The following is a 24930-nucleotide window of genomic DNA, read 5'->3' as shown; positions in this document are numbered from 1 at the left end:
TCTAGACATCTGATTTTGATATCCTATTCTCATAAATTCAATAAAGGAAAATGCTTGAGAACCCATTGCTCATCAGAAGACTTCCAAGTATTTCATGTTTATTAGGTAACCGATCTCCCTAATGCATCAAGGAGACTGATTTTATTATAAGGGTTTGGAGAAGCTATGACAGTGATTTGCCCAAGGTCATACAGAAAGTCAATGACAGGCCTGGAAACAAATTGAATCCAAGCAAGAAAATCAAATCAGATGCAAGATTTGGTTTTAAAGGAATTGTTGTTTAGCAGTAAGCCAAAACCAAACCAAACCAAAATACTTGGAGAAATTTGCATTAACCAAATTAATTTTGTTCTTGCCTTCTTCACAGTTAAGGAAAGAAGATGGGGCAAGTTATATTTGGATAACACTGAACTAGCAGTGTTTGCAAGGAATCCACCTATTTTTGTCTGAAAAAAAAGAAAAATGCTAGAAATTAATGTCAGTCTTGAAATTTAATGAAATTTCGAAATGTTCCACCTTTCTAAGTTTTTTATGAGCGTATTATTTTTCTCTCTCGCTGTAAGTTTCATATGGCATTTTTGTTTATTCAAAAATCTAAAATTTTATGCAGAATGAAAAAGTAAAATTATCAGATTTAAGGAATAAACTATCTAAATGGCTGTTATTAAGATTTTTACCAATCCTCACAGTATGAAACAAGCTGTAATCTGGGCTTTGAGAACATTTTACGACAGCCAACACATAAGGCAAAATTCACATAGTTTCAAGCTTCATTAGCAGTCTAGAACTGAAGCTGAGTTCACAGAGAGTCGAAGCATCTGCAAAAAATATGGTCTGTGCAGGTCTTTCTCTTGGGGAAAGGAAGATAAAAATAGGGACCCATGATTTTATGGGATAATATCCCACAACTTCAACAGAAATTAGAGAAGGCAAGGACACCTTGGATGGTACCAGGAAAAGCAGTTTGCTGGATGTACGCCTGAACTCTTTAGGAGACCTAGCTCTAATCTGGAAGGATCAGTTCCTCATCCCAAGTGATTTGTTTGAGCGTTTCTGCTGCTAATCGCCCCTTTTCCCCCACCCACAGGCTACATTCAGCTGTCCTTGCAATGCACACATTGTTTGGGTTTCAAACCTGCTGCAGTGCTCTCTGGATGTCGATGCCTTGTCCCCAGGGCACAGCCGGGTTGGCAAGGCAGTCCCCGGCATTGCCACGACGGGAAATGTCGATCCGCTGCCTCCGCAGGTTCTGAAATGCCTCGGCCATCACCCGGACACCGTCGTACGTTAGGGCTGATGTGTACTAGAAAGAGAAGAGGAGTTGTACATTACCCGTTAGGGTGAGCTGACTTTGGGCGTGCTACACTGGTTCACTTCACAGCAACTTTTCAGATGATTTGTCCTGTTCTCATCCTTCCATCTATGAAGTTCAACAGCCTCTTGCTCCCTGTAATCACTACTGTCCTGCTGACCTGTGAGAGTTGGTGCCTTCTCTCCCAGAGGATGGGAGAGTGAAGGAGAAGCTCCTGATGCAGATTCGGATTGCACTTCCTGAAGAGGACCCAGCCTTAAAAGCCATTCACCTGTTACCCAAGTCTTTGTGTTTCAGTAGAATCATTGACCTGAACTTTTAAGGAATACATTATACAGTGTAAATGTGAGATATGCAAAATCAAGCAACAAGTGACTCTTCTGGTCACAGATGGAGACCAGAAAACTCTACTTCGATGTGCAAAAATTCTGCAAAAGATGAGTTTATTCAAGCAGAAACTTGTACAGAAACCAGTGTAAAACTCTTGGCATGAATGGTAACCATTAGAGTTAATTCCTTTTCCTATTATTATCTACTGACTTATTTGTTTGCAACTCTCTTAAACTAATACTTCCAAAGTTGACATTTCTATTGCTGAGTGTTTGTCACAAGTGTATTTGATTTCAAATGTCAGACAGAAAAAAAACAACCGCTCCGCCCGCCCCTTGACAGCTTCAGAGTCTTCTGATTGTGTTAGGAATTAAAATATATTTTCCCTCTGTTGTACACACTGATTTGAAATACTCAGAAAGAACATCTGGAAAGACTTTGTTATCACTGGATATGTAGTAAACAAGTCAAAGGTTAAGGAGGTAATGAGGCTTTTTCTTTTTTATATATGGAACATTATGAGATGTTGAATCCTTAGCTTTGAGGAGGGTAAAAACTGGGAGACTGAGTGAATACCCTAACTAGCGTATTTCTTAGCAGACAGCAGCTACTGCCTAGTAAAATTTAGACAATGTTGAGGCTCCTCGACCAGATAATGTTCATAATTATATTAAGTGACAGGTTTTCAGAGTGAGATTAAAGAACGCTGTCTAATCACAAAGAGGTGAGCGTAACCTGAACTGAGCCAGATGGATCCTAAATTAAATGTTTTTTTTTTCTACCACTTGCCTTTGGCCTCTTCCAGTCCACACGAGGATGCTCCCTGGCATCATTATTCCTCCACTGCTGCATGATCCTGGCGGGAACAGCATCCGTGTAATTCACCAACTGGAAGCCAGTTACATTGGCTCCGCTCTCCTTGAATTTGGTCAGGTCAATATCCATGAATCCCTAGTACAGGAGAGAAACAGGAGAAGCTCATTAGAGGAACACATCTCTGGGTGGATAAGAGGAAACCTGCCTATCTATGCATGTGGCAGCTAGCTTAGAAAAAAATCTCTTCCTTCTGCAAGGTAAGGTCCAATTCAAGGAAGGCACCACTTCAACTACACAGTGGACTTGCCTTTCTTACAGACTCCGAGCTGGACATATACTGCAGTTTCCATCCAGGGAGACAAATAGTCATATTAATAACATCTCATTTGCAAGAAAGCTAGCAGAATAATGGAAAAATATATCCCGAATAACGCTTGGATGAAAATAAAAAAATCCTCAAAATGTATTAGAAAGAATTCTTCACCCAGCTCTAACTTTTATGCAGAATTATTCACCCAGCTCTAACTTTTATGCACTCAGTCACCAATAGAGAGGCTACTTCTTTTCAAGTCACAATTTGTGAACAATGAACTTCCAGGACATAAAGAAGTGGTCAGTCAGCCTGCCAAAGGAGCCTGTCTGTTAGAAAAGACAGGTTATAGGATTTACTAATTTGGGAGAAAAACGGTACTTTTCTGGACTTCAGATAACTAATGAAATACATTTCTTTCATTTCTTTATTTTTCTTCCCTACCTCTTGCCCACTGCATGTGATGAAAACAAGTGCACAAATACATGTGTATTGGGGTGGCACTGTAGAATTAGTCACTCCCATTGAGTCACAGGCAAAAATTAATTAGAGATACACTGCAAGCAATATGGAGAAGAGGTCATTTTTTGGTCTCGCAGCTTTGATCCTCTCTCGTCAGCAGTGCTGTTACGCAAAACTCTTTGCTGTGCCTCCTTGCACAGAGCAGGTGCTTGAACAGAGACTTTGCCCTCCTGCTTGGGCTGTTGTGTGTGGGACAGGCTGAAGTCTGGTGCTTTTTCTTTTGGAATATAAGCACAAGAGATGCAGTCTTCTATTTTCCCTAGTACCATTAGCAACCATAACGCATGAGAGAAAAGGAACGAGGGGACTATGCACAATGTAGTCACTTTAGCTATAGAAGAGCTTGTTCGAGCTCTGCCTTCCCTCTGCCCTCCACCACATGCTGCTGGTGCATGTTCTCTGCAGGCACCTTCTCAGCCTACCACTGAGTTTCTCTCCCCTGCTTGGTCACAAACATATGATGATGGTGTAAGTTAAAAAAGCAAAGTCACATTATTCCCATCAGACACCGGTCAGGTTCCCAAAATAGTGCTCTGCGTGCATAGGCTGGGGGGGCAAATTAGCTTATTAACTTCCAAGGTCAGGATCAAGCTGTTAGATGGAAACCTGTTTTGGGAACAGACAGGTTGCAAGGAAAAGACTAAATTGCCCTCTGACATCAGCGTCAGACTGAGGGAGTCATAAGTCATTCAAAAATGCCTTTAAAGACTTCCACACTTTTTCTTCCTGCTTTTTGTAAGCAATTTGGCATCTGCTTAGAAGGCTGAGGATTGGATACAGGTGTACAGATGCTCTAAATAGATGATTTGTTTTGCTTCAAAGGGCAGTGATTTAGGTTTAAAGAAAAAGTGATATTTTGTGTGTACGTATTTCTCAGAATGCTGGTTAAACCCACATCAGTCTTGTTTGTAATTGCTAGCGTAGGGGTTTCAGAAAGCCAGAGCTGTGATTAATGAATAGGAAATGCAGCAGGATAATTGTCCCTGACATCTTAATGCATTTCAGACCAAGTGCTTTTTGACACACAGAGCTCCTAAGGTTCAGTAACAGGGACCTCACAGGTTGCCAACTGGTTGTTCATGGCTAGGACCAAATTACACTGACATTTTGCTCCTGGGAGGTACTCAGGGGAAAAAGATCTGTCAAAAGAAACCACCACATAGCAACTTGAAGTTTGTGCCACCAGCTCCTCCTTGGAAGGCCTACAAAGGCACGAAGAAAAGTCCAAGTTCACAACAGAGTATGACTAAGATGTCCAGTGTCTTCAGCCCCCCTCAACAAGCAGATTTAAATAGGAAAAGTCAAAAAAAGATTATGACACCAGTGACGAGACAGAAGGGGTTGAAAACACTTCCTCTGTTTTCCCCAAACCATTCCAAAACTGAAGTATTGAACAATATTTACTGGGATTCATCTTATATACAATCTTAAAATAATCTGAATAGACAAAAGGAATTATTTCTTCCTGGAGATTGTACTAATTTTTCCCCACTGATTTTTGAGACAATTCAGGTTCTCTAAAAAGTGTGGAGTTTTCCAACTGTTTAAGGTGGTTGGGACCATAGAAGACATCATTAACCTTGAGTGTGTCTTTGTGTTTTGGCATTTATCAACTGCTGAAATAACTGTTTTCACCTGTTATCCCTCCTCCACATGCCCTAGTACAAGTTCAGTATTGAAATGGTCCTAATTACAAAGGCATTTTAATTACTGCACCACCGCAAGCTGCTCAGAGCAGGTCAGGGTGACATGACAGCCAATAAACTGGGAATACCAGAGGTCAGATATTTTAGAAAATAATTCCCAGAGGAGGTGAATTCTTGCTGGCTAACATATAAACAAGAATATATCAAATGTTATGCAAACTATCTCTTGAAAATGCTTCTATTGACAAAGTGGCACGGGAATTAAATACGCTTATCTGTCTTTCTGGCATATCAGTCAGCGCTTGTAAGAAACAGGAGAACAGGAGAATTACAATATTTGCAAGAAAAGAAGTCATCGATCATCTGTCACCTTGTACTAAACTATAGCCACATGTTGCAGAAAAGGGACCTTTTATTTCGTTTTCAATTGGCCATATTTGGAAAACAGAAAATAAATATTTAAAAAATGACTAAGGAAAGACTGCAACCCACTAATGAGGGGCAGTAGTTTAGTACCAACCAGTTTAGGAAAGAACCAGCACAGAAATGCTTCCCTTTGCCATCCAATCAAGTACAGCAAGAAGGGAACAGTGCTGGAACGATATACTCCATGGGAGCTCTGTGGTCCTGTGGAGTGGTCGAACAGTTTTGAAACCCTTTCAAAAATTTGCCAATGAATACTGGGAAAAAGCTTGTTTTGCAGCCACATCTGGAGCACAGTTGGCTGTTCAGGGAAATGAGCTGAGCCCCTGGAATTTGGTGGTATGTGACTTTCTTCAGGCTCTTTAGATCTGAACCATTTGGGACTTATCTGCTGGACATGCAGGTATCTGGCTTCACCTCCCTACGCAGCACTGCCAGTCCCCCGGGGAGGAAGAGGAGGAACACAGGAACTCACGCTCCAGCCCAGGCGCTGTGCCAGCACCCCTGGCAAAGCAGGCATAGCAGGACCCAAAGGCAACACGGAGCTCCCCAGGGCCCCAGATAGGGTCAGTGCCCAGGACGTAGGTACACCAGGGGAGAGAACACTTCTGCAGGCGCAGTTCACTCTGGGAACTATCAAAACCAGGCTGGAAGGGACACTGCCTCAGCCGGCTCAGCAGGATTAGCTGTCCCTTTGATTTAAATTCACTTTGCAAAATCGTCTCAATAAACCAGAGAATACAGCCTCCTGCCTTGTGTATGCCTGGAAAATGCCTGGCTTTCTCTGAATGCCATTGAATTAGCAGGCTGACAATAAACCACAAAAATTTGGACCCATCCACGCTGATGGGCTGAGACAGCCTCCCTCCTCCACGCCTGCTCTGACTCACGGCATCTGCAACGCACAGTTCGAGCAACAGCCAGGCTCGGTTCAAAGGAGGAAACTTGCTCTTTAGCCCGTACCATGGACTGTTCTCTCTGCATTAATGAACCTTGCAAAGCGATTACATGCAGAAGTGCTGCTGCTAGTAAATAATATGGGCAGCTGTTACAGACCTTCATGCCTTCAAATAGAAAACAGAACAGTACTGGGAAGGGTTTTTTCCTCATTTTGTTTTCCTTGCTGCATCTGTTCTTTATGCTGTTCTTAAACTGAAAGCATTTTTCAGCCAAAGGTTGTTTTACTGTCCCGTTTGCTGCCTTGGTTGCTGGGACAGGTGTCAGCAAGTCACATATTTATATTCCTCTCCACTGCTTGTGGGCTCAGTCATCAAAGGAAATGCATAATGCAGAAAGACTGATGACTTGAAATGGGCCTCATGAATCCATCTTGATTAACTGGTCCACGAAGGATCTGCCTTGAAAAGAAAGTCCCCCAGAAATGAGCCATCTCTTTATTTATACCCTGAACACCATGAGGAGCCAAGACATTGAGTGGGCAGTGCAGATGGCTGTCAGACAGTGTAGGGAAAGTCTCGTTCCTTCATGCATGACCCTCCTCAAATCTGCCAGCACCACTTAGTTCCCTGCATGTCTCCTTTCACCCTCGTATTTCACTGCCTCACCATCCTAAACCTCTGCCTCCTCTCCCGATGGTAATGACACTGGGCAGCATTGCTCCTTCTGGGACATCGTCCCAGCCTGCGGGAACGCCGCAGGCAAGAGCAGCCTCCCCCTCCATACCTGGACATCAACAGGCAGCCGGCCACTGCCCCACGCCTTCAAATTTTCTCTGTATTTCACTAAATTGGTATTAATTGCTGGCACTTTCCCTGCAGGGTGCCTCCTGCAGCATAATCATGCCTTTGAAGCTACAGAAACAGGCAGTGAGGGCTGAGCTCTGGGCACACTGCAGCTGATCGTCTCATAAACCTCCTCACAGCCCAGCCGCAGAACAGCTTAAAATCTCTGTGCCTTTGCTCTGTCTTGTTTTTTCCTGAGAGAAAGGACATTAAAGAGTCTCCTTGAAGACTACCACATTTCTGAGAAACACTGTTTTCTCTCCTCTCTCTGCATCTTCTGAACCCTCCAGATCTCCCCCTGAAACCAGCAAAGCTCATCTCTGAATGAGGAGATGGAAAATGCCCCTTTCTCTTGAACTGCCTGGAGAATGCTTGTTGGTTGAACCTAACACAGTCCCCTCACCCCAAGAATGGGCGTTAGGTTTTTCAGTCCCTTTCTGCCTGGCACGAAGAGACTGGAGTCTATTTTTTCTTCTTTTTTTTTTTTTTTTTTTTTTTTCTAGTGGGTCGTGCACTGAAATATTCTTTTTTTAAGCAAAAAGCATTTAAGCAATTCACCCTGAGCCTGAGTGTGTGCCACAGACACCTGTGGCACCACCGGGAAGCTGGCCTGGTTCTCTTTAGATGTATCCATGTATGGCTTGCAATGTCAGACTGCTTCCTGCTAGCAGACTTCATGATTATAAGAAATTTTGCAAAGCAAAACAATTGCTTCTGAATGGCTGTAGGTCAGCTGAGTGAATGCAAAGTGGCTCCTGTCATTCCAAGGTACGCTGGTGTCTTTCTGCAGGGAGCAAGAAGTCGAGTGTTTCCAGACGGAGCATCCCTAATATACCAAATTATCTTCAAGCTTGACTTCTCCAGTGAAGCATCATTCCTCACTCCCATCACTTTATATTAATAAGGAGGGTACGTCAAAAAAGAGCCCATCTGCTCAAGTCTCACTGCAGCATGCCTTCCAACAGGAGAGGCCTTCTTCTCTTCTGCAGAATTATTAATACGTCAAATCTCATCGTGGCAGCAAAACCTGCGAGTCCTCACTGTAACATAGAAGTAAGCGAAGAAGAAAGGGAAAAGAAAGATGGGAAGAGGGGGCACTTTCAGACACGGTCCCAATCCTGCAGTTTGATGAGTCTGTTTTGTCCTGGTCTACCGATGCAAAGCAAACCAAGTCAGGTGAGGATCTAGACTTCAAGGACATTGGGCTGGAGATGACCAGTAACTTTTTTTTGGTACAGCTCTACAGGCTTAAGACTTTCTTTGTGATACTATTCACATCAGCCTATCCTACTGCTGCAGCACATGCTGGTTATAAATGATCATACACATCTTGTTGGAAAGCTCAGTCCAGGCAGAGGGACAGATGCTCTAGGTGGATGTTTGTGCTTTAGAGAGCTTTCAGAGGAGAAACTGATTTAAAGGTTTGGGAAACATGCCGTATAGTGACAGATGCAAGGACTTCAATCAAAGATATGATTAAGGGATGACCTGATCACAGTTTACAAGGACCAAAACGTCAGTAATGGAACATTTGGTCTAGCAAACACAAGCATAAATCTGATGGAGGAAGCTGAAGTGAGGCAAGTTTTGACTAGAAAAAAGCCCTGATGAAGTCACCATGAGGAAGATACTACGGATTTACACGTCACCCCTTGCCAGTTGAGCTGGGGAAATGGATTAGGAGGCTGCAAATGGCTGAAGAAACCTGCTGAGATTTAAACAAACACATTTTTCCTTCCAACGGCTGTAATATAATGTGTCAGTTACTCACCTGATGCTCAGTGATTCTTTTTAAGCTGCAGTAAGTCACTCATGCTTTTGAGCCCTCATTAGCCACTGCAAAAATCCTGCCAAGGTTGCAGTTCATATTCTCCCGTATGGACAATTTTTGTATCAAAATCAGATTATTTTCTTTTACATGAGATGCTCTAATTCAAGCAAAAATTAATTCAGGGGACTGCTGTGTCTTTTACTATCAGTAATTCAGATGAGATAATGTTATAAGGGTTTCTTCTGCTTGATAATCTTTGAATCAGGACAGAAAAGCTATTTGGAAGTGAAATGCAGACCTCAGAAATTTCACTGTTACATTATATTTTCTTCCTCTGCCTGGAAAAACAAGTTTTCTCATGAGTCTACCTGCACCAACCTCTCAGAAAGAGGAAAGGTCTAACTGCCATGATTTTAGAAACCTAAAAATTACTTAGGATGTCTCTTTCCAACATAAGAATATAATTTTTGCAAGACCAGGCATCTTGAGATCTTACCAGGACAAGAAGTTGATGCTGTACATGTCCTTTTGGAAACTCCCACAAAACAGAGTTTCCAATCAGCTAGTGATGCAAACCTGAGTATTGCTGACCTTGTTTGTACCTTCAGTCAGCAATACTTCAGGGGGCAGGAGACAGTGTTAAGAACTGAGGGTGATTAAAATAAACATAGCAGTTTTCAAGCTGATGGGAGACAGAAATGCAACATTTTAGCTCCAGGCAAGCTGAGTCAGGGTCTTGGTGCAGGCAGTGGAGTCATCGACACACGGCCAGTGCCACGCATCACACTTGTGCCATGGCAGGTACAGCTCCTTGCACTAGGCTCGTACCCAGCACGGGGACAGGAGACCCTCCTCACATGGCCACAGCACTTGCTGCAGGATGTACAAATGCTGCATCGCTTTAGGGGAGCTGATCTCTGCCTGTGCTGGGAGAACTTTGCTCCCCAGGGATGCGGATGTCCTTTTCAGCAGCCAATTTGGGAGGGTATCCCTTCTTTGCTGTCTGCCCCAACTGGTTGGTCTCCAGTCACCATGTCTCAGCCCTGCTGCTGCAGAAGTTCTCCCTTCCATTTTTGCGGGGAAAAAAATCAGAGAGGCCCATTTAAACCACAGGTGAACTGAATCAAACCTGTAGCTTTTGCCTGACTCCTGCACAAGCCACTCTGCTGGCAAAGCTGCTGTGCTGGTAACCTCCAAAGGCGACACAACTGCTTGCAAAGTGAAACTCTGTCCATGGTCTAACTCAGCACTGACACATGCTGATATAAAATGGCACAGAAAAAAATGCTTACTTCTGCTAATAAACGCTGGTTTTATTTTTACTCTTCCCTGCTACCCTAGCATCAGCAATCTCATACACTTATCTATTCAACTTCAAACAAGAGCATTTGCTAAAAGAACAACCCGGACTAATGCTCCAGGAAAGAAAAAAAGGCTAAAACACTGTATGTGGTAGCTGTCCTTTATACTTTTCTTTTAAATACAGGTCACATGAATGTCACTTATTTTAAGACAAAGATTTTCCTCTGCCCAGGAGAGCTGCTGTTCTCCCACTGCTGACAGTAGTCAGCCTACATCCCTGGTGTAGGACAGATACATGAGCCAAGGTTATGGGGAAAAAGTCTGTAACATCAAAAGAAAGGAATCCCAGAAGTTTCTAAGCTTGCTCCTCTGATAGTATTGACTGTATTTTTTTTCTTTGTGGTTGCTAGACTGATGCTCTCAAAGGCTGAGAACAAAGCTTAGAAAAATAAGACTCACAAAAACAAACACTTCTTAAAGTTACCAAACTTCTTTGAGCTTCAAAAAGTAAAATGGAGATACAGAGAGAGAGAGAGGGAGAGAGGGAGGGAGGGAGGGAGGGAGAGAGAGATACGATTGCAGCCCCCCAAGTGCTGGTACACCTGACAAATATCCAGGCTGGCAGCTGGTAAAAGCTAATTGGGGTAACTCTAATGGGTACTGGTTGAGTATCAGGTTTTCATGAGTTTGCAAAAGCCATAGGCAGTGCCAAATTTGCCTCAAGGAGAGGCAGGGATGCTCACACGAACCCTTCCCCTGGCAGTGACATTGGAGACAGACCTTCGTGGGACGGACAGGGCTAAGCAGACAAGACAGGTTGTGTCTTTAACAGGCATAGCAGATTCAGAGAAGGATGTTTGCCCATGGCCTACGGTGCAGAACGGTTTCATTTTGTTTGTGAACACAGAAATATTATTGTCTCACCTTGGCAACAGCAATTTCGCTGAAAAAGAAAGCTGTTCCTGCTAGGAAATACTAGCTTTCATTTGCTGCTACTTGTCAAATTCTGCTTGGTGCTTTACTACAGCTCACCCGACAGCAACCGCTGGGCAAACAAGCGGTGATTAATGCAAGCCCATTCCTCTTTGTTCAGGAATTGTCTGTGACCAGACACAGAATTCCTCCGTGTTCAAAATGGATGATTTTTGCAGGCCTTATTCAGCCTGTGCACTGCCTTGCAAACTCCCTTGCTTTGCGTTCCTGATGTAACCTGAGTTTGGAGCTGCTGTAACTGGGCAGTAGTGTGCTGCTGCTTGTTTTTTTGGCTGAGTATAGCTCTGAACAAGTATATAGCCAAAAATAAGAATTTCGGTGGGGTTATCCATAAATGTTTCCCAACATTTGCTTCCAATGTGTCATTTCCATAATTGTTTCCCCCTGGGAAAGGGCACAAGAAGGTTAGGCAACGTTGCAAAAGGCAGGTACTGAAAATTCATCCTCTTGCTCCAGTTAGTGCAGGTAACTTCGTGGCTAGGAACCAGCTGAGGGCTCACTTGACTTGTGCAAGGCAAAGCCTGTCCCAGCCAGGGCTGGGAGCCTTATCTTCATATAGGATGAGAGTCCTAAAATCAGGACTCCATCAGTCAGCACAGGGGACAAAAATAACTCCTTTGGAAATGTTCAGGCACTTGCAGTTTTTAGTTCTTAATTTATTCTCTTATGACCCAGTACTCCAGAATGAGCCACTTCCACAAAATTGGGCTGTTTTCTAGGCGTGCGGGTGTGCACATGAGGGTACATGTGCGTGTGTGGGCAATACACGCCTTGTCATCTTAGGACTTGTCTACAGGGGAAAATGTGGGGTGTTTAAGGTCTATCCACTATGTGTATGAGTCAGTGGGAATAAATTATAGCATGTTACACCCTCTGAAGGCTCTAATCCAGCAATGAGATGTCCTTAGAAGAGAGTAAAACCTACTGTGATCTCTTGGATCAGAGCATCCACACTATGGTTTAACCCTGGCAGACGACGCTGACTTCCCACGTTCTGCCAATCCCTTATCACATCCCTGGCCATCCCCGCAGAGGGAGGCTTGCCGTCCTTCCTCGCTGTAATAATGGTCTCAGGAACACGGGATCTTCATGGCCTTTTTGCCGTTCTCCTTGCAGAACTGATCAGCGAGCAGCTCTCGTGTGGGTGCAGCACATCACAGAAACTGATTTGGCTTCTGGTGCCTGAACCTGCCCGTGTGCATTGCAGAACCACAAAGCTTGTTCTGCCGTGGAAAGAGCCTTCTTAACCTTCAGGAGCGTTAGTAATTTTTTTTAAAATAGTTTTCCCATGTGGTCTGATTATCCCTTTTTTTTTTTTTTTTTTTTTTTAAATATCCTCGTCTCTGAAGTTTGACTCTCCTGCAATGCTGGGTTTTAAGGAGCAGGAAAGACCAAAGGAACGAGCTTGAATTCCTTTCACTCTTCCTCTTCTCCTCCCAAATCAAAGCTGCTTGAAAAACACAGCTGCTAATAGTGGTTTCTGGTAGTCCCATCAGCCCCTGTGGTTCCTGGGGACCCAAAGCAGCCCCCTCTGAGCCACGCCTGGAGGGCAGAATCTCCCTGCAGAGGGGCTGGGGAAATGAAAAGCCTTTTGCTCTGGGTTAATTATTCATAATCCGTGTTGGCTGAGTATGCAGCCTCTCCCAGCCAGCTCTGTCCTCTCAGCATTTGTGCAAAGGCTAAGAAAGCAAATTAAAGATGGGAAAAGTGTGCTTTCTCAGGCTGAAGGTGGGAGAGTGGTATCGTAAGACAGAGGGAAATGTCCTTCATAAGTCCAACACCTGAGTATTAGACCACCTCATGCCTGTAATGTATTTATCCTTATAAAACCGTGCAGGGAGAAGAAGTGATAGCATTCTTCTTTAGCCTTCCGCATGGGTATACATAAAAGCTCACAGACACACACAGTCCAGCTACTCCAGATAGCTTCCCTGCTTAACTTTAATGAAGGGACTTTCATAAACATCTGAGGATCAGGACCTGGGTTACAATAAATAATAATTTTTTAAAAATTAGCAGCTGAAGTTATTGGCTGCTCTACAGTTTGCATGTCTCCCCCTGCACAACGTAACATTTTTAACTTTGTAATTACATGGTAGGCACCCAGCGCAGAAGTGCGGGGTCAGTATCGGGGCATCGTGGGGTAATTATGTGGCCATTTTTGTCTTGTAAATTACAGAGTTATCTTGGGACTGAGAGAAGGAGAACGGCAGCAACTGCTTGACTAATTGGTAGTTTAAAGTTTAATTACCCCGGGCCTGACGTGCTGCCTAGCAGACGCAGCTGCACCAGGGAAGAACGGCTCTAGACCCCGCATGGACACAGCGGGTCCTGGGGGGAGCAGCTTCAGCCCCGGGCTGCCAACACCAGCCCGTCCTCTGCTGTGCATCGCCCCGGATGGACGGACACGTCTGGGAAGGAGAGGGTAGGAGCTGTGCTGCGGAAAACCTCCAGCTGCCCTATGGATTGAGGCTATTCCTCTCTCTTACCTTTTCCGAAACCTCCCTAGGCAGAGAAATTCTCCAGCCTCCTAGGAGAGGATAGCATATTGCTCCAGAAGGATGGCCCTGCTGCCGCCCAGCACAGCTCTATCCTCAGGCAGCACCTCCCTGCATTAAAGGGAGAATCCTTTCCTTAAAGAAATCTTTAGATCCAATTCATTCCTTAGAGCCATGACAGTCAGATTTGATTTAGCACCAACTTGCAGAATAGGTACATATTTTATTTTTACTGGAAGGTCAGAGTCCTTCCACACCTTCCTTACCAACAGTCAACAACTTCTTGGTGGCCTGACTGATACAAGCTGGGAGGGTGATACCAGGACCCCAAGTGCCCATGACATGCAAAAAAAATATCATTGTCACAACAAGCATTAATTGACAGTTGGCTTAACTGGCTTTGAAAAGATGCAGATTGAATCTGGAGGGGAAAAAAAAAAAATCCAGCAACCTTGGAGATACCCTGGAAATAATCTTGCTGGCTCAAGACAAAAAACACCACAAGGAGAACACAGTAAATGACTTTGGTATTTTTTCTGCCCAAAAGGTGGATTAGAAAAAATACTTCCAGCTCGGTAACTATAAGTATAGTGCTTTACAGAATATGAAATACTAAAAAAAAAGCCAAGGAGGGCAACTCACCAAATTTGCCAGAATGTAGTGGTACCCGTTCCCATTTTTTTCAAGCTTGATGATCTGCAAGATGAAAATCAAGGATACTTAGCAGAGACCAACTAAGGAAGCAGAGCTTCATTTATCTACCCTTCCTCCCCATTTTTTCCAAAATCTGTTTGGTTGAAGACAGGAAGACACAGCAAAAGAAAAGTTCACAATCTTGTTAGAGGAAGGACAGAGCTTTCACACATGATATTTGAGCAGCAAGTCTGAAATTAGACAGAACAAGATCCCCAAGCAGATTTCACGGGCAGGGAGAGTAAACTACCTGAACCAACCTGTTTCCTATGGGCTCAAGGATAAAAATGCATTGCTTTTTCTAAAAAAAGATTGAAAAAGATTTGTCATTCAGACATTAGAGGAACAGAACAGGGAGCTGGGGTCCATTTGTCCTGTGAATGCAGCTGAAACACTGAGCAAGACCAGAGCGCTATTCTGCACATCCTCTCATCTAGAGTCCCTGCTGCAGACACCCACCTGGGCGAGATGTCAGGACGTTTAGACTATAGGGCAATTTTTCTCCTTTAGTGCTCCTTGGCATAGCTTCAAGCCACATCTCCAGAACAAAGCTGCCTGGGCAAGTCATTCAACAGAGGATTCCCCTTGCATGTTCATTGAGATTATTTATATCTTCATACTCATGGTGTTCCAATATATGCTCTTTGCCACTTACTCCTTTCTCCCTGATGGCTGTAGAGTTAGGCTTTTATTCTCTTTTATCAACAAAATTGCTTATGGATCTGTAATGTTTGAAAGTTTCTATGTTAGCTGGAAAAGTTTCCCTTGTCTGAGTAGAAAGGCATCATTGTTGCAGGGTTGCCTGTGATTATGGGGGACAGGGTCATTGATCATATGGTCCCTAGCTGTCTTTTTCTTCCTTGATTTAAAAAAATACAGAAAGAATACAGCTAAAAATCACATTATTCTTGCTGACTCTGGATTTCCACCTGAATTCCTCTCCACTGATTTCCAGCAGCACTGTTAAATTCTTACCAGGTGACTAGAGCCAGATACCATCTGCATTTGAGCCAATCCACATACAGAAAGAAGACAGTGGAAAAAAAGGCCCAAACCAGCATACCCTCAGAACCTGTAGAAACACAAGAATTGCCAGTTTCTGAGGGAATTGTGCTGTTTCCATTAGGTTTCTTTGCTGGCAACACTATCTCTTATTTCTGTTGTCGTATGAATTGATTCTGAATTACTGCCTGAATTGCCAATGTTCAGGCAAAATCTGCACGAGCAGTAGTGAGTCCAGAAACATCCTCACAGCCAGAATGGTAATGACTGTTGTGTTGCATTCGACCAGAGATCGGTCTACCCAGGACTTCTCTCTGATATCAGGCTGGTACCAGGTGTTTGAGAAGCATCAGACGAGGGCACACACAGACTGATACTTCCCATGGGACAGCACTCCCAGATTATCATGAGCAGCCATTTAGGGATTTCCAAATGGATTATAAATGAGCTGACGCTTGCTCTGTGCAACTGGTTCATCTGCCTTAGCCTTTCTCTGATGAAGTGCTCTTGTATGCACATTAAAACTCATCTGGTTCCTAGCATTAATGTGGGGGTGGCAATTAACTCCAATGCAGGCTTCATTTAGTAGCAGTTTCTTACACAACTGATGTCAGCTCCACCAGCTTCACTGCCTTGTGGTTCTCCCCACAGGATCCCTAAGTATGGCTTCTGCTGAGCAGTCTGGAGCCCTCAGAAAAACAGTCTGTATACCTAAGGATCTATACTCTTATTATGGGTAGTTTTCTGAGGATCTTCCATAGCCAGATCTGAGAAGTAAAACCACACCCAAGTTCTCTCCTTCTATTCATCAACTGAGACTGACCTTTGCAGTATGTCCCAGACCTTGTGAGAAGAAGGAGCATCTCCAGGGCACTGGAATGTCTAAGAATTACGATCCAATTCTCCATTTCTCCAGCGTCAAGAATAGCTGACATTGGCTCCTTCTGCCCAAACTCTCCCTTTGTTATTTTATTAGGTGTCAGAGTCGATGAACCAGAGAGGCCTGCCATCCAGCTTTCTCTGAGCTGTTAATCTTGCAGCCCATCCACCTGAATTATGAGGCTTGCTTCCTGTGTTTTACACAGTTATTTGCGATCTTAATTTATTTTAGAATGCTTGCTCAGTCCTAATGTGTCCGGACGGCGGTAGCAAGCTGAGGTTATAATAGCATTTATCACTTAGCCTGAACGTGGTGAGAGGCTGTGCTGGGCTGCATGCTGATAGCTCACTTGGGCCACCTAGGTTTCATTACCCACTTCTTAATGGGCCAGTTTGACATCTATTAGAGAGAAATCCTCTCAGAGTGAAACAGTGGCAAAGGAGAAATTCCAGTTATTCATTTTAATGAGAGACAAGGAAGAAACAATACAGGGCTTTGATGGAATACAACCCACCGCTTACTTATCCCATTAAGGCTACACAGCGCGGCCCCGCGGATATCCTGCCCTGAACCAAGGCCTGGCTCATAAATGACAGTTACCTCGGCAAAGATAAATCATGCCCTTGAGACATGACACAGAGAAATCTCCGAGAAAGAAATTAGGTCATTTCCCCATGTATCATTAACACATTGAGCACTGGCTCCTCTACAGCTACAGTCTCCAGAACACGAGGATTGCCTTGCTGGAGTCAGGGGTGGTTGTGTTATGTGTATGGGGTTGGGAAGAAGAAATTAAAAATGTGTGCAAGCACCAGTGTGTATGTGTGAGGGACTGATGCTAAACAGCCAGCCCCAGCTCTTCTGTTCACCAGGGAGCACAAATCCACAGAAAGACAGAGACAGGCTTGTCAGGGAAGAAGATAAATGCCTTAAAATGTCCCTGAGAGGCTGAGGCAGCTCTTTGAACACCTTAGACATTCAAAGAGACAGGGAAAACAGAGCAGTGACATCCACGCAGAGGCTGCTGGTGCGGTGAGCTGAGAGACTGGCCGCCAGCCCGAGTTTAAGTCCCAGCTGAATTTCACATGATAATGAGCTGAACACTCTCTTTGACTCCCTCTGGTCATCTGCATGTTGGGAAAGACCCGGCATCCCCTGCTTACACTGGGATAACTACCTCTGCTCTCAGAAATCCCCATGGACTTAGAACAAGAAGTCAAATGAGGATAAAAATGGACTACACAGATCTGAAAAAAGTTATCTACAGCCCTGTCCCCAACAGGAGTGTTACGTCCTAGGCACAGATGTCTGTTGGAATTGCTCTGTCTTTAATGGATGTTTTTTACAGCATTGCAAAACAAATATAATCACAAGATCTGGGTTTTTTTCAGTGTTCTTGCAAATAGCTTTACTTATATCTAAGTTTAACTCTTGCTCCAGTTATGTGAAGAAGTTTGAAAGAAAGACTTATTTTCCTGTTCATATTAGGAAAACTAGATATTATTTGACTACAGAACTTAACTTTCTGTTAGACAAACCAGGCTTAAAAAACCATCATTAACCCTAGAAATCTGATATACCCTATAGGAAAGCTTGCAGAAAAGGCAAATTCACTGCTTAGGTCCTGTCAAAAATTTCGTTCAACTGCAGCTACTCTGTGGTCAGAGAGAAGACTTTATCCTCCAGAATAATCTGGTCTCTCCTTCATAAGCATGATCTTTACTGTGAGGTTAAAACCTGCTGTGTGCTTCATTATTATATATAATGGAGTAGCACCCAGAGACATCCAACAAGGATGGATTGTGCTCATTGCTGAGCCGTGCAGCTGGTGAAATGGCAGTCCTTGCCCCAGACAGCAAGCAGCTGAAGTGTGAGACAGGAGATGACAGGTAGCTTAGACAAAGCAACGTGTGAAGCACGAGGTAAGAGTGAGCTGGTTATGAGAAGTACGATAGCGGGAGCCACGGTGCATTGGCTGCGTGGCACTGCAGGGTCCTTTCTAAGCCACATGGGACAGGAGTCCCAGCTGTGGGGAAAGCCTTGGCTTTAGGAGTGAGGAGGAAATATATTAAAGCTGGAGTTGAAGTGGGGACACAAGTGTGGACTGAGGCCTGTCCATGGGCTTGCATTGGTCTTCTGTCCACAGAAGTCCATATTCAGGACTTGGGGAGGTATGGAGGAAAGAGGCTGGAGAAAATTTGGGTCTGCACTACTGGTTGACCTATCTAGATTGAGGATGAGTAAGGCAGGGCACACAACCTAGCTGCTGAGTCTTCTGTTGCATATCCCATCTGCCTTGCATTCACGAGCTGACAAAACAGCCAGAAGACGGCTGGGAATGAAGCAGTCTCTCTTGCTGCAAGGCATGAGAGGAACTGGAAACATCCAATCCTGCTACAGCCTGGATGCCCTGGGAGGATGCTGAGCTCCAGCCTGATATGGAGCCAGTGCTCCTAAGGACACTACAGACGTACCATAAAGCTTCTCCATCTCTGTCCTGCAGACAGTGGTTATGAGAATTTGGTGCAGCACATGGAGGCTGGAGGACCAGGAGTCTGGCAGTGCCGATTCACACCTCCACCCTAACTCACAGGAGGTGGGAAAACCAGAGAAAAACTCAGCAGAATAAGGAAGTGCCACGTCTTGTGCACGCTGCTTGGAAGAATTAGCACAAAGTGAACTTGTTGGGGAGGAAGGGGGTGTAAAGGGCTCAGCAGAGGAGTCTAACAAGTAGGGAACATGAAGCAGCAGGGCTCACTCAGTATGAATACATGGGAGCTTCTAGTATTTATACGGCTTTACGGTTTCCACAATAACGCAACGGTGAAATACCTGCAAGCTCAGCAGCCTGCTGCAATATACACACACACCACATCCAACGAGAGCTACAATGACACATGGATCAGACAAGAATGGGGAGAAGAAACTCTCCAGAGAAACAACCCTTCCCATCCTGCATGCAAGACCTCTCCCAGAAGACCTGCACCAACACAACCTTGCTAAGGATGATGTTCAGCCGCTCAGATTCACAGTCCACCACCACCAGCCTTTCCTTCTTCTTCTCCAGCTCCTGGAAGAGCATGCGGTAGCCCTCTTCTGTGGTCGTTAGGATGTTGACAGCTGTCACCTGCCAGTTCTTCTCGGCTGCGGTGTCCAGCACTTTCTGTAGGACTGACAACCCTGCAGTGGGAAGAGAGGGGGAAGAGGACAGCAGGGGGAGAACCAGGTCTTAGTTGTGCAATGGCATCTTTCCATCCTTCTGACAGCCTGCATAGCTGCCTCAAGCCGGGCTGGATACAGCATCGCAAGAGCACAGCAGAACTACAGAGAGCAGCTAATAGTCTTACCCAAACACAGCTGGGCTAGAATTAATGACTCCTGCTTTTTCTGTCCTAGCATGAGAAAATAGGATGATTCCAGGCCTAGTTTCCCTTTGTAATTGGCAGATCAGTCTCGTTGATCAGGCCCTGCTGTGGGATTCAGATAAGAGCTCCTATCTCCATCTTCTTGTCTGTCACTACCAAAATTGCTTGATTTTTTGGGCCGTAGTTCCCTTCTCATCTTTGATCTGTTAGGCTCTACACTCCTAGGGTTAGGGACACCCTTAGCAATCACAATACACAATCATATTGAGCGTCCCTGTCACTCTCAGCAGCATCTCATCAGAAAACTTCATTATTTTTAAAAAGGATCTTACCTAAATTACATGCACAACCTTCCAGAGGAGATACACGTAGTCAGCACCGTTCTGGAGTCCTGCTAGACAACCTGCCTACTGCAGTCCTTTTGGGATATTCAGTGTGCCTGTGCTTCGTGACAACAGAAAGCAGGGTGGGATGCTTTTACACCCTTTCCTTGTCTCTTAAGGTCATCCTGTCCCTGCAAGGGCTAATGATAACTTCCAGGACAGAGCTGTGAACCACCCTTACCTCTGCACTGTCCTCCACAAGTCCATTTTTTTCTCAACCTCCAAGCCTGGAGCTTTAAAGGCATATGAGAGCTGGGGAAACTGAATCACAGAGCAATGAGCTCACTAGTCCTGTTCATGGTTTAGAAAATTAGATAATATCTTCCAAGAACCCAACAAGGGGTTTCGTTATTTTACACAGACAACTAACACTCACTAACACAGGGAACTTGGAGTTTTCCAAGCTACCTACCAGAAACACACACACATATCACAACTGGATACGGGCTTAGGTGAGACCTGAGCAGCTGTTGGTTCACATTTATAAACATGGGACTTGGCGTCCTTGAGTTTGCCAGACCTATTCAATATGGGACCTATCCAAAATAAACAATTTCCCCATTCGAAACGCAAACCACTTACACATTAAATATTTCCCTCGTGTTGATGGGGTTCAGACCTGACCCTATGAACGCAGACATACTGGTCAGGCTAGTGCTTCATCTAGGTCAATGCCCACCTTCAGCAGCAATAAATATTTAGAAAAGGAATAGAGAACAGGGAAGGCATAGGGTGACCCTTCCTTTAGCCACCCTCTCAGCCTCCAGTAACCCACAGTAAGAGGAGTTCTTGAGGCAGACTGCACCTAGACCACTACGTTTAATTGCCTGGTAACCCTTCTCATGTACTTGTGACTTACCCCGGTCAGCATCATAAATATACACAAACTTCTGCCAGCTGTAGTGCTCGATGACACTGATGAGGGCATCCTGGAGTTCTGGGCGAAGCTGGAGAACAAACTGGTTGGATGTTTCGACAGGGAAGCTTGGCGTTATGAAGCAGACGTGCAGAGCCCCGCAGAAAGACGTGAGCATGTTAACGGTCCTCCTCTCGTAAAATCCAAAGATGGCGTAGACGCCCTTGGAGAACTGCGAGCAGACTGGAGGAGCAGAAAGAAAGGTTGTGAGGGCAGAAGGACAAGAAGGTTTCTCAGGCAAGTCAGCAAAATAAACCTTTTCCCTGAGATAAGCTTTAGGCTCTCCGGACTAGACCACTTTTCTTGAGGCCTGTGGGTTGGTGAACACAACCTGTGAAGAACAGGGTTTGTGGCCGTGGGGTGTTCTGCCCTCGATCTCCACAGACCTGCTTTACTTTTGAAAGGCAGAAGGGACACAGGAGTGTGAATTCAGTATCCTCAGGGCTCTGATGAAGATTTTGCTGCTTCTGGGATAAAATGTGTTATCTGAACAGAAAAGCACAGTAGCTCACCAAGCCCTGCCTCCTTGGGATGGCAGCTGTCTGCCTGCTGGAGCTGTTTTGCTATGGGGGAGAAAGGCTGCAGCTAAAGCTTGCTATTGCAGCCCCAGATGCATTCAAGGAACAGAAGGAAAGCATTTGCGTGACAGCACAGCCCTTTGTGGCCAATGACTCCAGGAGGAAACCACGGGTTTGACCTTAGAAGCTGAGACCACATCGATAGGGTATCTCAGCAAAGATTCACCTAGGTTCAATACACTCATAGCACAGCTACAGGGAGGTTTGTCCCCAGGCATGAGCTGCTGGCACTGGGGTCGGAGCCTCTGACACGTTGGTACTTGGGGACACCTGTGTGGCAATTTCTGGTTTCCTCACAAAGCTATGGTGGGGAAGGCTGTGGGCCCAGTGAGGTAGTGGTGGTGGCCTGGGAGGTCTCCATGACTAAGCTCTGAGGGTGCACACTGGGTTCTCTGGCAAACATTTGTGTCTGATCCCAGCAGCTGGCACTGTGCCGTGCAGGGAGGGCTCTCTTGGGTTGGAGCCCTTCTTGGGAGAGTGCTTAATGAGATCGTGGGAGCTGCTGGAAAAATGCCCCAGGATCTCAGTGAGGCGGAGAGAGTTCACACTTTTGGTTGTAAAACTTAGCCCCTGACACAGTCAGACTCATTTAATATCATCCCTGTTTATGGCACATCCCAAGTTATCATCAATAAATCTCCAAGACGGAGGTGGCGACAGTGACAGCATTTTCCTTGTGTCAGAACTCCTGGCACTAGTGTCTCCTCTGGTTGTCACTCCAACTCTGAAGACCTTTGGCTGTGACATTTATACTGACTCAACACTTCACACATCACTTGCCAGCCCCCCTCAACAGAGTGCAGGGTGAGAAGTTGGATGTGACATTTTGGGGTCCCCTGGCAAGCACTCTGCGCTGCTTGGGAATCCCTTGACCTGTTTTTTGCTGGTAGCTGCCAGCACTGAACCTTCTGCACATGTGGCTGCAGACAGGCTCCTAAACATGAGCTTCCTTCATCCTTGGCTGGGTTCCATCCAAGCTCTGTCCCTCCAGTGGGGACCAGAAGTCATCCCCGACTGGCTTACAGCCATCCTGGATAAGATTACCTTGTTCCTCACTTCTCTACTGCCAGCATCAAGTATTCAGAGGGGAGAGCAAGAAATCCTGCTTCCCGCTGTGCAAAGCGAGTCCCTGCTCCCATCTCACCGCCAAAAGGAAGCAGCCAGATTTTTGAAACGGCACAGAGTGTTGAGAGCTGAGAACTGAATCTCATGATACTGGTGATATTTTTTCCTTCCTCTTGGAGCTGAGCCCAGGTTTTGGGCACCCCAGACCAGAAGTTTGTCCCCAGGGTCACCCATCCTCTTTTCGCCACTCAGTGTCTGTCATCTCATATACCTCAGCACTCTCCTCCCCCAAGGGAATTTGTATGTCTGCTGGGCAGGGACTTCTCACAAAGCCCGAACCGTGATGGAAATAAAACCCTCTTCTCTTTATTTTCACGGCAGTGTCTCTCTTCACAATCAGCAATTGTGTCTGTATCAGCTGGAGTCGCTGCCCTCATCATGAGACTGACACATTCAGGAAGAAAAGTAGCAGACACAGATAGAAATAGTCTGAACATCATTTCCATGTGACTGGACCAGTGGGTCTAATGAACAGTGCGATACACCATATGTGAGAGATCAGAACATGATCTCTGGAGACCCAGGCTTCAGATTCACGGAATGATTAAAGTGACATTCTCGGGGCATCTGAACAATCCAGCACAATTAATAATCCAGACAATAAACTTAGCTGGCTTGTTTTGTTTTAGGCAAGCCATGGCTTCCTTGAGTTTTATTTTCTATTTGAAATGAATCTATTATTTTTTGATTTTTTTTTTTTTTTAACTCTGTGGCTCAGTCACGCTCAGGCAGCCCTCCTACACTGTTCTGAGACACTCATCAATCCCAGTGTTTGAAACAGATTGCACCGAAGATGACTGGGAGAACTAGCAGTCTTTATCATTAGTAAGTTTGGAAAGAACCCTAGCTCGCTTTGTACTTTCAGACTAAGAGGGGCCATGGACAAGGCAGATAATTTGGAAAAATAAAAGAATTGCTGAAGGTTATCACCCAAAGAACAACAAAGAAACTGTTGTGTCAATTAATCCAGAAAAATGTAGAGAGCGAGAACTGCAGCCACCTTTTTGCGACTGAACTTTGTATAATGTAAAAGCGGTGGCTGCAAAATTGTTTAAATCTCAGGACTATTTTAAATTACAGATGTTCCAAATGAATTTACCCAGTGAAACTAAAAAAGAAGTTACTTGCCATTTATTTAATATACTAAGAGATAGCTGGAATTTCTTTATATTTGCTTTAATTAGTTTATTAAGCAAATTTATTAACAATTGTGTTCTCATTTGATTGCTCTGCAACTTCCTAATAATATACTATTAAGAATTATAAACCTTAACTAGAGGAAGCAAATATTTTAAACTCTTTGTTTTTCTAGCAGGGAGGAAGCTTATCAGTTCCTCAGCAGCCACTAGCCTCTGACTGATGCTTTTCTAAAAAGATAAGAAACATAAAAGGGATAAAGATCATGCTGGAAAGGAAGGTCCAAGAACTCTTCTGGTCAATTGGCTGGTGATAACATCAGACTTTGCAATCCTCATGCCGACTACCTGTTAACAGCTGGATGGCCACAGACTGGTTTTTTCCTACAGAAGAGAGTTGCAGTCAATCTGTTAATTAGCTCTAGCAGTTGAATTTGGACAGTTCAGCCTCTGAAGCTCATTCCTGCAGGCAGGAAACTGGGTGAAATGCAACAGCATAAATGTCTGCATATCCAAGGATGTGAGCATGAGTGAAGAGCGTTCACTTGGACATAAATGCAGACATTTGTGATAGTTTGCATGTGCTATTCTTGGCCTCTGGGCTGCACAAAGGGAAAGAAGGACAGAGGACATCTATTCTGGGCTGTAACTATGCTATTATCTTACAATGAATTTGTAATTAATTGCAGAAAAGTTTTCCTCTAAACAAGCCCTCAGAAAATATAGTTCATAGTGGTTGATAACCATGGCAACTACTACTGTATTCATCCTGATTGGTCTTGTATAATTGATCAGGTTGGGACTGCTGGCTGGGACATTCCCAGTGTGTGCTGCACCAAGCACCATGGACATCCCATATCCCTCCTTCTCCAGGCACAGGATCTCTCACTGAGGCTCCTTAGTGCCATTCCACAAATAAAATTAGCTAAAAGCAAAGGTACTAACTTGATTGTCACCTGGTTACACTGGAAAGACAACCCAGTGACAACCATCTGCTCTTTGGACACAACTCTGCAGTGCCTGTTGCAGCCAGGTGAAGTGAGATCTCCTCAGACTCTTCTAAAACCACTTCTAACTTACAGTAAAAATCGAAATAGCTTTGTAAATTAGTTAAAAAGTGACTGATGTGGTAGAGAAAGCAGGAGGAGGCCTCCTCTCTCCCTCTGTGGAACGGTAGCCATTGTGGA

At 44.6% G+C, this 24930-nt stretch overlaps 1 protein-coding gene across 4 annotated transcripts in view; it reads right to left on the bottom strand.

Annotated features, from left to right (window-relative positions):
• Positions 1-24930, bottom strand: part of GRIA1 (glutamate ionotropic receptor AMPA type subunit 1) — a gene marked incomplete at both ends in the record, with an annotated part of 127130 nt that overhangs the window by 43041 nt on the left and 59159 nt on the right. For 2 of the 4 annotated variants that reach the window (XM_082323758.1, XM_082323757.1), the window contains 5 exons: positions 1136-1303; positions 2432-2593; positions 14308-14361; positions 19236-19420; positions 20848-21087. In XM_082323758.1, the coding sequence (XP_082179884.1) occupies positions 1136-1303; positions 2432-2593; positions 14308-14361; positions 19236-19420; positions 20848-21087 (809 nt within the window). The remainder of the gene's footprint in view (positions 1-1135; positions 1304-2431; positions 2594-14307; positions 14362-19235; positions 19421-20847; positions 21088-24930) is intronic. The other 2 variants (XM_082323759.1, XM_082323760.1) reach the window with 2 other exon arrangements.

Source organism: Platalea leucorodia (assembly GCF_965183815.1).
Source record: "Platalea leucorodia genome assembly, chromosome: 11".
NCBI classification, from domain to species: Eukaryota; Metazoa; Chordata; class Aves; order Pelecaniformes; family Threskiornithidae; genus Platalea; species Platalea leucorodia.
The sequence above is the reverse complement of the archived record's forward strand: the minus strand, read 5'-3'. Positions and strand labels throughout refer to the sequence as shown.